The 13,646-nt window shown below is 39.3% G+C and overlaps 1 protein-coding gene across 7 annotated transcripts in view; it reads right to left on the bottom strand.

Moving 5' to 3' along the window:
* The window catches only part of cunh8orf89 (chromosome unknown C8orf89 homolog), a 145,691-nt gene that overhangs the window by 65,046 nt on the left and 66,999 nt on the right, over nt 1–13,646 (bottom strand). For 6 of the 7 annotated variants that reach the window (XM_087985966.1, XM_043689181.2, XM_043689180.2 and 3 more), the window contains 2 exons: nt 8,571–8,622; nt 8,412–8,491 (listed from right to left, as the gene is read on the bottom strand). The exons of the other annotated variant lie outside the window; for it this stretch is intronic. In XM_087985966.1, the coding sequence (XP_087842092.1) occupies nt 8,412–8,491; nt 8,571–8,622 (132 nt within the window). The remainder of the gene's footprint in view (nt 1–8,411; nt 8,492–8,570; nt 8,623–13,646) is intronic. 7 annotated transcript variants of the gene reach the window in all.

A 13,646-nucleotide genomic window follows, 5' to 3' on the forward strand; every position in this document is an offset into this window, starting at 1 on the left:
TTAGGTGCAAGTACAAGTAGCACAGGGGAATTTGATATCATGGCAACAACAGAGACTGGGGAGGACTGGGTCCTAAATATTTGTGGATAGGTGAAAGGAAAGGTAGTGAAGGAAAGAAAAGGAGGCATTGTGCATCGTATAAAGATAACATTGCAGTGCTAGAAAAAATGTATGTCCCAGAAATGTTAACAACGGAATCTTTAGATATCCATTATACATCTGGGTGTCATCTAAAGCCATTAAACTACAATAAGCTCCATTTTAAGTTGCCTCATCCACCTTATTCCAATTTATCATTGCACAGATAATGGGCCCCGGACATGCACCTAACATTGGGACATCTATTTTAATGATGGAGACCTAATTAATGCTATTTTGAAGCAAAGAAAGACTACATGCCTCAACAAGTCTTTCCTCCATGCTTTAATTCCATGTACTCTCCAGTCTCTGGTCTCCTTATTTCCCAGTACAAGCCCTATTTTCTCATTCTTAATTCACTGTCTCTATCTTATATCAATTCCCAAAGCTGCCAATTTCCCACTTCTAACTCTACAAGTTCATCTTCCAACCTCAAATTCTAGTATGCCATCCCCTCTGCCAAACCCAGTCCTGTTACCTTCTCTTCCACTGTCTCAAGTTGCAACTGCCTCCTCCTGCCCCTGGAAATGGTAATAGTGTGAGATGGATGATGTTACAAGTGCCAGAGGAATGGTTTAAAAGTTTTTCTTCTCCAGGGTAAGAATCAAGACTAGGAAATTCATTTTCCATCCATTGTGGCATCCCCAAGCATAAGACACAGCAAATCAAATTAATCTGCATCACAGGATGGATCCATTCCAGAGACTGCATGTTTCCCAACAGAACTGCCATCCTCTCCTTTAGAACATAGAACATAGAAAAATACAGCACAGAACAGGCCCTCCGGCCCACGATCTTGTGCTGAGGATTATTCCTAATCTAAAATAACCTAACCTACGCACCCCTCAATTCACTACAGTCCATGTGCATGTCCAGCAGTCACTTAAATGTCCCTAATGACTCTGCTTCCACCAGCACCGCTGGCAACACATTCCATGCATTCACAACTCTGTGTAAAGAACCTACCTCCGATGTCTCCTCAATATCTTCCTCCTAATACCTTAAACTATGACCCCTCATTCCAGTCAATCCTGCCTTGGGGAAATGTCTCTGGCTTTCGACTCTATCCATGCCTTTCATTACGTTGTATACCTCTCTTCCTCCGTCTCTCTGTCAACCTCTCGTCGTAAGACAAGCATTCTAGTCCAGGTAGCATCCTGGTAAACCTTCTTTGCACCCTCTCCAAAGCCTCCGAATCTTTCCTATAATAGGGCGACCAGAATTGGACACAATAATCCGAATGTGGTCTCACTAGGGTTTTGTGGAACTGCAGCAAAACCTCACGGCTCTTAAACTCGATCCCCCTATTAATGAAAACCAAAACACCATAACCTTTCTTAACAACCCTATCCGCTTGGGTAGCAACTTTGAGGGATCTATGCATTTGAACACCAAGATCCCACTGTTCCTCCGCACTGCCAAGAATATTGTCTTTAATTCTATATTCAACTTTCAAGTTCGACCTTCTAAAATGCATCACTTCGCATTTATCCAGGTTGAACTCAATCTGCCATTTCTCAGCCCAGCTCTGCATTCTGGCTACGTCACGCAGCCTGCAATAGCCCTCGATACTATCAATGGTACCTTTAACCTTTGTGTCATCGACAAATTTACTAATCTACCCCTCAACCTCTTCATCCAAGACATTTATAAAAACTACAAAGAGCAGAGGCCCAAGAACAGAGCCCTGTGGGATGAATACTTTCCATCTACAACCACTCTCAGCCATCTGTCAGCCAACCAATTCTGAATGCAGACAGCCAAATCTCCCTGTATCCGAAACCTCCTGACTTTATGAATGAGCCGACCATGGAGAATCTATCAAATGCCTTGCTGAAGTCCATATACACCACATCCACCTGCTCGACCTTCGTCAACCTGTCTCATCACTTCCTCAAAGAACTCAATAAGGTTGGTGAGGCATGACCAGACCCTCGCAAAGCCATGCTGACTGTCTTTAATCATGCAATGCTTTTCCAAATAGTCATAAATCCTATCCCTCAGAATTCTTCCCAAAACCTTGCAGACCACTGATGCAAGAATGACTGGTCTGTAATTGCCAGGGATTCCCTATTCCCCATCTTGAAAAGGGGAACAACATTCACCTCCCTCCTCCAATCCACTGGTACGACTCTTGTGGAGAGTGAGGAAGCAAAGATCTTCACCAGCAGCTTAGCAACGTCCTTTCTAATTTCCCGGTGCAACCTAGGATAAATCTGGTCTGGCCCTGGGGACTTATCAATCTAAATGTTTGCCAAAATTTCCGCACGTCAATTTCATCGATCTTCATCTGTTCAAGCCCATTTCCCAGCTCCTCAAAGTTCTCATTCACAACAAGGTCCCTTTCCTTGTGAAAATCGAAGCAAAAAACTCATTTAGAGGCTTCCCCAATCTGCTCAGGTTCCAAGCACAATTTCCCTACTCTATCTCTGACCGGCCCTACCTTCTCCCTGATCATTCTTTTATTCTTCACATATGAGTAAAATGCCTTTGGGTTCTCCCTAATCCTTCCTGCCAAACCATTTTCATGTCCCCTCCTAACTCTCCTCAGTCCATTTCTGAGCTCCTTTCTAAAGCAAGCCTGTAATCCTCTAAAGCTGTGCTAGATCCTTGGTTCCTCCACCTACGTAAGCTGCCTTCTTCCTTTTGACGAGAAACTGCTCTGTTAGAGTCATAGAGATGTACAGCATGGAAACAGACCCTTCAGTCCACCCTGCCCACACCAACCAGATATCCCAACCCAATCTAATCCCACCTGCCAGCACCCGGCCCATATCCCTCCAAACCCTTCCTATTCATATACCCATCCAAAAGCCTTTTAAATGTTGCAATTGTACCAGCCTCCACCACATCCTCTAGCAGCTCCTTCCATACACGTACCACTCTCTGTGTGAAAAAGTTGCTCCTTAGGTCTCTTTTATATCTTTCCCCTCTCACCCTAAACCTACGTCCTCTAGTTCTGGACTCCCCGACCCAAGGGAAAAGACTTTGTCTATTTATTCTATCCACGCCCCTCATAATTTTGTAAACCTCTATAAGGTCACCCCTCAGCCTCCGACGCTCCAGGGAAAACAGCCCCAGGCTGTTCAGCCTCTCCCTGTAGCTCAAATCCTCCAACCCTGGCAACATCCTTGCAAATTCTTTCAAGTTTCACAACATCTTTCCGATAGGAAAGAGACCAGAATTGCAGGCAATATTCCAACAGTGGCCTAACCAATGTCCTGTACAGCCACAACATGACCTCCCAACTCCTGTACTCAACATTCTGACCAATAAAGGAAAGCATACCAAACGCCTTCTTCACTATCCTATCTAAGTGCGACTCCACTTTCAAGGAGCTATGAACCTGCACTCCAAGGTCTCTTTGTTCGGCATACTCCCTAAGACCTTACCATTAAGTGTATAAGTCCTGCTAAGATTTGCTTTCCCAAAATGCAGCACCTCGCAGTTATCTAAATTAAATTCCATCTGCCATTTCTCAGCCCATTGGCCCATCTGGTCCAGATTCTGTTGTAATCTGAGGTAACCCTCTTCACTGTCCACCACACCTCCAATTTTGGTGTCATCTGCAAACTTACTAACTGTACCTCTTATGATTGCATCCAAATCATTTATGTAAATGACAAAAAGTAGAGGACCCAGCACTGATCCTTGTGGCACTCCACTGGTCACAGGCCTCCAGTCTGAAAAACCGTCTACCACCACCCTCTGTCTTCTACCTTTGAGCCAGTTCTGTATCCAAATGGCTAGTTCTCCCTGTATTCCATGAGATCTAACCTTGCTAATCAGTCTCCCATGGGGAACCTTGTCGATCGCCTTACTGAGGTCCATATTGATCACATCTACTACTCTGCCCTCATCAATCCTCTTTGTTACTTCTTCAAAAAACTCAATCAAGTTTGTGAGACATGATTTCCCACGCACAAAGCCATGTTGACTATCCCGAATCAGTCCTTGCCTTTCCAAATACATGTACATCCTGTCCCTCAGGATTCCCTCCAACAACTTGCCCACCACCGAGGTCAGGCTCACTGGTCTATAGTTCCCTGGCTTGCCTTTACCGCCCTCCTTAAACAGTGGCACCAAGTTTGCCAATCTCCAGTCTTCCGGCACCTCACCCGTGACTATCAATGATACAAATATCTCAGCAAGAGGCCCAGCAATCACTTCTCTAGCTTCCCACAGAGTTCTCGGGTACACCTGATCAGGTCCTGGAGATTTATCCACCTTTAACCGTTCAAGACATCCAGCACTTCCTCCTCTGTAATCTGGACATTTTGCAAGATGTCACCATCTATTTCCCTACAGTCTATATCTTCCATATCCTTTTCCATTGTAAATACTGATGCAAAATATTCATTCAGTATCTCCCCCATTTTCTGTGGCTTCTTCTTGTCATCCAAGGCTCCTTAATCTTTCCCCTTCTTGCCTTTCTCATAGGAACAAATTTGTGCATCACTTGCAACAACTGCTCCTTAAACAGCTTTCATATGTCTGTTGTGCCCTTTCTGTGGAATAATTGCTCCCAATCTGTACTTCCCAACTCCTGTCTGATAGCATCATAATTTCCTTTTCCCCAATTAAATATCTTTCCATGGTAACTGCTCCTTTACCTCCTAAATACACACCAAGTAAAAGTTAATCAAAACCAATGAAGATGTTTAAATCCCTACATTTTACTACAGAAATATTGTTCAGAAAACCACTATATCTAGTGCTAGACTGGCAAATGTGGCGCACAATGTTATGAAACCATGAATGTTGAGAGTTGGCAGCGTAGCCTTCATTACATTTTTTAACTTAGTTCATTGCCAAAAATAAAGCACCAACTTCAATTCCACAATCAAATGTCATCTAGGTGCTGCCTGGTTTTTGGTTAGCATTTTTGATTACCTCTTCATGTTGATTTTGTAAATATTCTAATTGTTAACTAAATTTATTTTTGTCCCCACCTTTACAAATGGACACCTCTACATTGTACGTACATTTACTGTTTCTTGTTCCAGTTTGCATTATATTGTCTAAAATATGTTGAAATTATGCTTCATTACTTAACCAAGTAGCTTAATTGGATCCTGGCCTTTATGACTGCGATTATTTATCTATGTAATAGTTATTTGATCACATTGCTTAATATCACAAACAAATGGTACAATTTTGAGGAGAGTTCAGAAGCAGAGGGATCTTGGCGTTCACATACATGATTCTCTGAAAGTGGCTAGGCAAGATGAAATAGCTGTTAAGCAAGTTTATTGGGTCCTTGGGTTTAGAAATAGAGGCACAGAGTATGAAAGCAAGGAAGTGATTGTACACCTCTTCAAATTAATAATTAAACCACATTTGCAGTATTATTTTCAGTTCTGGGCACCTTAAGGATGGACATTAAAGTCTTGGAAAGAGTTCAAAAGAGATTTACTAGAATGATATCAGGAATGAAGGATTTTAAATACAAGAGAAGTTTAGATAGATTGGATTTATTCTCCTTGGAGCAGGTCCTGCTCCACACCTACCTGATGAAGGAGCAGCGCTCTGAAAGCTAGTGCTTCCAAATAAACCTGTTGGACTACAACCTGGTGTTGTGAGATTTTTAATGTTTTATTTATACATCATTATTTAATAGAATACACAATGAGGTGTGATGGAATTTAGGTATGTTGCTTGTAGATATGTACAAAGAGCAACTTCAAATGCAGTGAAACATGGAACATTGACAACTTCTGAGAAGTTACAGTCCTACAGCTCGAGCAAAAACAAAGTCAGATCACATTCAAGTTCAGCAGCTCTCTACTAATTGTTTTGCTTATATAGCTTAAGGTGAAAGTTTAGACTCTGTATAATCCAGTTTACAATACTAGGAGTTCCAGTCATCATTCATGGTGTCATTGATGATATAATTTTGCCATATAAGACTATACGGAAATAGTGATTGTGAGTAAAACTTTTACCATATAAGACTGTATGGGAATAGTTCCAACAGTGAGAATACCAGAGGAATGCTTCCTTTAAAGTGATGTTATTTCAAGACATTTTATTAATTTCTTATATATGGTATTAAAGTAGCAGGATCAAAATGTCACATAAGTACATTAATTATTAAGCTCCTAATATTAGCATTAATTCTTACCCTAAAATGTTTGTACATAAAATATAAAAAATGTTTGAGTGATTCAGCTCCTTACAATAAATTAATGATACAATACATGAAAATCCCACATTTAATAACAATTCTTTACATAATTAGTTGGTCAGAATTTTGGATAGCATTAAGCCATTAAAACTGATCACCCCATCTGTGGATTAGGATGGGAGAACAATCAATCTGGATTTCTGAACTTGATCATATTTCAGAGATGTCTGCAGGAAATATATATTTGTACGTCAATTAAAAGTTAGATTGGACTCAACAAAAAAGTCCCCATAGTATAACTGCCTCCAACCATTTACAATCTAACATCACTTATGAAGAATAGATACCTGGGGCAGTATCAATGGGGAATCATTGCTTTGGGAACCATACTTTAGCCGAGGAGCATTTACTTAGGTGGTAAGCAAAAGAAAACATAATACAATAATAAGGACTCACTGGTGTATCAATAATTACTATGTCTACGAAGGCCAATCTTCATTTAAAATGCTGACAGTGCTTATCTTAATTTTTAGAACACGCATGAACACTTTATTCAAGTAAAACTACACATCTTCATTCTTAATTCTTAGCTGTGCTGAATTCCTTGTTCATCTTCTCACTCAACTATAAACTTCTTGAAAGTTAACTCATCTATGACGGTCACATGTTATTTTCAACGTCCATTTCTAAACACTGCTGAGTAGTAAATTTCATGTTCTGAGTTCTAAGCTTTAGACATAATCTCAACACTTTCAAAATGGCTGCTATAATCCCTATTATCTCAAAGATACCACTCACTATATGCTATTTCGAGATTCCTTTTCTTCTTTAAGTCATTGAGTCCTATTTCTATACTACTTATCCTGAATTATTATTATTTTTAAATTTCAGTCTTTTTATTAAAGCATTAAAACCCCTAGACAACATAAGTTATATACATATAACTGTAATCATGATACATTAGTATTTCTGAAAGGATGGATACATATGAACTGTTCACGGCAGCAATCTCATTCAGTGGTTTTCTCTCCTGTCTAGCCTCTTGGTTCTATTCTTCCAATCATACTGATCATTTAAATTCAGCCTTTCCAGCTTCGGAATTGGCTTCTCTTTCCTTACCCTACACCATCACTTTGAAGGATCTTTATGAGCTCTCCTTAACTACATTTGTCCATTGGGCATCACTGATCATGAGCATTGTAATAACCTTCATCTACATGTTGATAATATCTAGCTCTACCTTTTCACCACTTCAGATCTGCCTCTCCAACACTCTCTTGATCCTTCATATCTCCACTATTCCAAAATCAAATCTTAGACAAATTACAATTTCCTTCAGTTTTAACATCAGGTTACTGAAAATATAAGTTTTGCACCACACTACAAATTTTGTTCCCTTACCTCTAATTTCATACACCTCTCCACTAATTCTTCACACCTAACCAAATTGTTTATAAGGTTATTGGCTTCTTCTGTCCTCAAGGAGAAAGTGAGGAATGTAGATGCTGGAGATCAGAGCTGAAAATGTGTTGCTGGAAAAGCGCAGCAGGTCAGGCAGCATCCAAGGAACAGGAGAATCGACGTTTCGGACATAAGCCCTTCTTCAGGCCTTTCCTGAAGAAGGGCTTATGCCCGAAACGTCGATTCTCCTGTTCCTTGGATGCTGCCTGACCTGCTGCGCTTTTCCAGCAACACATTTTCAGCTCTTCTGTCCTCAACTAAACTTGAAACCCCACCTTGCATCTATTGACAAGAATATTTACTTTCACTTCCAGAATGTTCTCCAGCTTTTGTTGTTTCTATTTATTACTAGTTCAACTCTTATCTTCATTGGTTTCCTATTTTCAACCCCAAATGCAGCTGCTTGTATTCTGTCTCATAACAAGTTCTATTCATCCATCACCTCCGTCTTGGTCAAGCAACAATGACCAGGAGCATTCCCTAACAGATGAAACTTCCCCACTTTTAATCAAACATTCTATCACTCTTTTAATCTCGTCTCTTTACAACTTTCCTTGTGTACATTTGTAAAGCGCTTTGGGAATTTGTCACATTAAATTGTACTTTATGAATGCAAGTTACTGTTCTTAAACTTGATTTAATAATTTGTCTTTCGAAACAGAAAGAATATAGAAACATCATTTACCGTGTGTGGATTGTTGCAAAACCTCTATCTGGATGTGACATCTTTTCCCTTGCATCATGAAGAAGGCCATCTTCACATCCCTAACAAATAGTATATCCAGTTATTAAGTTTGTATTCATTTTAAAATGTACTTTGAAATTTTATTATAATAACACTTACCTCATTGCAAAACATGAAGAGATTGGATACTTCATTTTCTTCATTTGTGGCTCTAAAAAAAGATGGCATCATTTTTTTCCAATACAGTTTCACATCAGTCATAAATATTTTCATAATGGATGTTTTACTTGCTTATTTCCTATAATGATGTGAAATAGAACTCCAACTCCACTATTGCAAGTTCAATCAACTTGGAGAGAAAGTGAGGTACTCTACAGAAGAAATTCTATATTAGAATAATACCATAGTAGTAGTAATAAGACAGCTAACTACTTTATTTACAATTCATATTAAACAAAACATATTTAGGACTTGTGTGTACAGGTCAGTTTGACCACAACATATGCAAGTATTCAAGAGGACATTTTTACAGCATTACTGAATATTCATGACACATTAAATTATACCATCTTCATTTCCTTAGTTTCTTAAATTAAATCAGCATTCACCAAGTGTGTGCAATTAGTTAACGCTTTCCTAACATAATAATAATTCCTTTTACTTTGGTTGAGACTGGTTTATTGTTCAACACAAATTAAGATACTATAAAACACACAAGTATGATTTATATTAACTTGTGCTTCCATTCAAATGTGAATGAAAGGGAAGAAGAGCTTCAGTAAATTAGAGGTAACTAATGTCTTTTCCATTATTTATTAAAACTATCCTTGTCCTCTTGTCACCCATCCTCATTAGCACATACTCTTCATATACTTTTTCACTGCTCTCCTATCACTATCCCAGCCTGGCACCTTCTTAAATATCTGTACAGCTTTCCTTTATATCTTTCTTGGCATACTCATAAAGGTCCAAATATGATATTTATCACCTCCTTCTAAACAATAGCTAACTTCAAGTGCTTTTTTCTATTCTCTTCCCCCTTCCAGGCTGCCTGGTGCTAAGCTCACCAATCTCTTATCCGTCCCTCTCACCAGTTCCAGTTTTGACTCTGTTCTGGCTGCTCCTACACAGCTTCCACTAGAACATACATTCACTTTTTGTTTCGCATGTTTAAAAAGACCTATCCATCCTAATTTTATTGTGTACAATCTTATTGACATTACAGCCTCAACGAAGAACTGGCTGCGATGATACTTTTCTTCTTACTGAAACTTCCCTACCTGGTTATACCTTTTACGACTTGTCTTGATCAAGCCATTGTGACAGTAATGTAGCCCTATCCTCTAAATCCCTTGATATTTTCTCATAGTCTTCTAATTTATTTTCTAAGCATCTCATTTTGTTCCCCTTCACTTAAAATTCCTGTTTATTGCCAACTTCCCCACACACTGCAAAAAATAAACAACTCCCTATTTACTTCCCTCTATCTCTGCAGTGAGCAGCTTCTCATCCTTGGTGATTTCAATCTCCATTTGAATGCTTGCTGTTCTCTATTTTCTGAATTCTGCTTTAAATCTCTCCCTACTTATAAAGTATCCTACAGAGTCAGTTCCTTTAATCTGAGCACCCTCTGCAGCCTCGCTGCCCTTACTGACAGGACTGTGTCTGACCAATTCTTTATATTTCTCTGTTAACAAAATTTCCTTCACCCTTCTCAAACCTACTTCATTAAAATGATTTTTATTTTATAGCCTCAAAATCCAACTATATCATGACTTACTCTGAAACGTTCATATACAGACTAAGTAATCAGGTTAAAAACATGTGGCAATTATGGACTAACAGAAATAAACAAATAAATTCAACTATTTACAGTTAAGTCGTGGACTGGATATTGAAAAGGAAGGGTACAGTCGAATTAAAATTTCAAATCAATTCACTCATTATAGGTATTTTATTATTTCAATATCTCATAGATTTCGTTATTTTAATTTTATAAATGTTATCATTTAGTATTTCATTAAATTCCAAGTCACATAAAGAATAGGACTGTATCAGTTCCTTTCCTTCTGCATGTAAGAGAGTTTAGTCAAATTTCTCAGGTGCCTAGCAGAAATTAGACATGGCATTCCTGAACCTGGAAAATAAACCTTAGGTAATTTAACTTTGCAATCTCAAATTCTCAACTATTTAATCTTTGTCTTTTAATTCATTATGGTACTTCTGCAGCTGTTGATGTGCTAAAATCACACACCGACTCTACCATTTTTGATGCCCCATTTATGAATTCCTCCCATTATAATCACTCTCTGTAGTACAAGTTTCACCATCATTCCCTTAAATCCAAGAGATAGGTTGAAAATCTTTGATAAGCAACTGGTTCAGCCATTCATAGCCACATCTGGGTAGGCCACCTAAAACAGTGTCAAGTAAATGCCGCACTACTCAAAGATCATCCAAAAAGGCAAATGTAACATACAGCTTCTCTACTCCACGATAACACAAACCTTCCAATCCTGGCAACATCCTTGTCAATCTTTTCTAAAGCCTTTCAAGTTTCACAACATCCTTCCTATAGGAGGGAGATCAGAATTGTATTCCAAAAGTGGACTATCCAATGTCCTGTACAGCTGCAATATGACCTCCCAATCCCTGTAATCAATGCTCTGACCAACAAAGGCAAGCATACTAAATGACCTCTTCACTATCATATCTACCAGATACTCCACTTTCCAAGGAACAATAAACCTGCACTCAAAGGTTTCTTTGTTCAGCAACAGTCCCCAGAACCTTACAATTAAGTGTAAAGGTCCTGCCATGATTTGTCTTTCCAAATTGCATAGACAAGGTATTTTTCCTGGGTTGGGAAAGTCAGAACTAGACGGCATAGGTTTGGGGTGAGGGGGGTAAGATTTAAAAGGGACCTATGGAGTTTTATTTTCATGCAAAGGATGGTGTGTTTATGGAATGAACTGCCATGATGGAAGCTGGTACAACTGAGACATTTAAAACTCATTTGAATGGGTACATCAGTAGGAAGAGTTTAGAGGGATTTGGGCCAAGTCCTGGGAAATGGGACTAGATTAATTTAGGATATCTAGTCAGCATGGACGAATTGGACTGAAGGGTCTGTTTCCATGCAATACATCTCTATGACTGTCTAGACCCTGTCCTGACTAAACTGTTAATCACCTAACCTTGTCTTTCTGGCTTCCATGGTAGCTGACATTATTAATGGTCTCTCTCTCTCTTTGACAACTGACTGTCTTGTTAACTCTACATCAACTGGTCATTCGTTGTAATTGGACGATGGGTATTCATTGAGAACGTCTGTGCCCAAATATATACACAAAAGAAAGCTGAAAGAATGACTTTGGGTATTGGAACAGCATCCCATACAATGTATGCTGCTGTAAATAAAAGCTTACAAGTCAATAAATTCAGTATTCCATCCTTCACCATCTGACTAACTCATTTTCAAATCTGTCATCATCACCCTTCGCCTGCAAAAACAATCCATGACTCTTCTGTCCTTGAAAACTACTGACTGTCTTGAACTTCTCTCTCTTCTCCAAATTCCAAGGCATACTTACTGGAAGTTCTTCTTTGAATCTCTCTAATCAGATTTTCACAGTACCGATCCAGCTCAAAAAACATGACTTATGGCATCCTAATTGATTGTGACAAAATTGAATTGAAATATCACTAGTCATTCTTCTCTATTTGTCTGCAGTTTGGATACAAATGACCACAAAATTCTTCTCCAAACAATTCTCCACTGTTGAATAGTTCAATGGGACATTTTGGGTTCATTACTATTTATTCAGACAGAGATTCACCATGTAAGACTTCTCTTTTCACTGCTACTCCATTATCTCTGATTTCTGAATTGTATGTTAGTCGTCAGTGGCATTATCTGATATCAAGGTATCAGATTTCACCTGCTGATGATACCCATTACATCCCTTTGTTCTTCAGTTTGCTAAATAAAAGACAGGTCTGATTCACAACGCCACAATATCTACCATGCAAACAGGCACATCCTAAACACGCCCCAGCTTCAATGGTGATCAAATGCTAGATGTTGGCACCAGCATGATACACTGTAGCTATCAAATCACTTGGGCCAATCAAATCCCACTCCCTGCTCCCAACCTAAAGGTAGCAAAGTGCATAATTATATGTTTGCCGTGTTTCTGGACCTATGAATAGTGATGATAAAGACTTCAACTTACTTTCTATCATATGGTTGACCAGGAATTTCTATGATTCTTACATCCTGCCATTAGCATATGTTGAAAGGGTTTATAGATTGCTACTCAATCTTTTTGACTGCATTATGAATGCATTTTCCTTAGCCATTAAGTCCTGTAGTGACATTTCAATGTGGAGCTTCTAGGTCAGAGGTAGGGATGTGATGCACTGTGCCACAAGACCTCAGTTTTCCTCCTCTCCACCTCTTTTGAACCCTCCTCTGTCTCTAACTTGTCTGACTGTTTATCCAACATCTAATATTGGGTGAGCAACAATTTCCTCAAATTAAACACTGGGGAGTCAGAGTCATACAGCACGTAAACAGACCCTTCAGTCTAACTTATCTGCGCCGATCAGACATCCCAATTTGACCTCGTCTCATTTGCCAGCATTTGGCCCATATCCCTCTAAACCTTCCTATTCTTACACCTATTCAGATGTCGTTTAAATGTAATTGTATTTGCCTCCCCCACTTCCTCTGGCAGCTTGATCCAGACACGCAACACCCTCTGCATGAAAAAGTAAACTCTCAGATCCCTTTTAAGTCTTTCCTCTGTCACCTTAAACTGATGCCGTCTAGTTATGGACTCCCACACCCTAGGAAAAATACCTTGATTATTCACTCTATCCACGCCTCTCATGATTATACAAACCTCTAGAAGGTTACGCCTCAGTCTCCAATGCTCCAAATGCATTCAGCTTCTCTCGATAGCTCAAACCCTCCTGTCCTGGCAATATCCTTGTAAATTCTTTCTGCACTCTCTCAAATTCAAGAACATCCTTCCACAGAAAGGTGACCACATTTGCACACAGTATTCTAAAACTGCCTCACCAATGTCCTATACAGCCACAATATGACAACCCACTCCTATGCTCAATGTTATGACCAACGAAGGCAAGTGTGCCAAACACTACCTTCACCATCCTGCCTAACTGCGATTCCACTTTCAAGGAACTATGCACCTGCACCCAAAGTTCAGC

Source organism: Chiloscyllium plagiosum, unplaced genomic scaffold, assembly GCF_037043375.1.
Source record: "Chiloscyllium plagiosum isolate Xiang-an unplaced genomic scaffold, Cpla_swu_hap1 HiC_scaffold_4, whole genome shotgun sequence".
NCBI lineage: Eukaryota > Metazoa > Chordata > Chondrichthyes > Orectolobiformes > Hemiscylliidae > Chiloscyllium > Chiloscyllium plagiosum.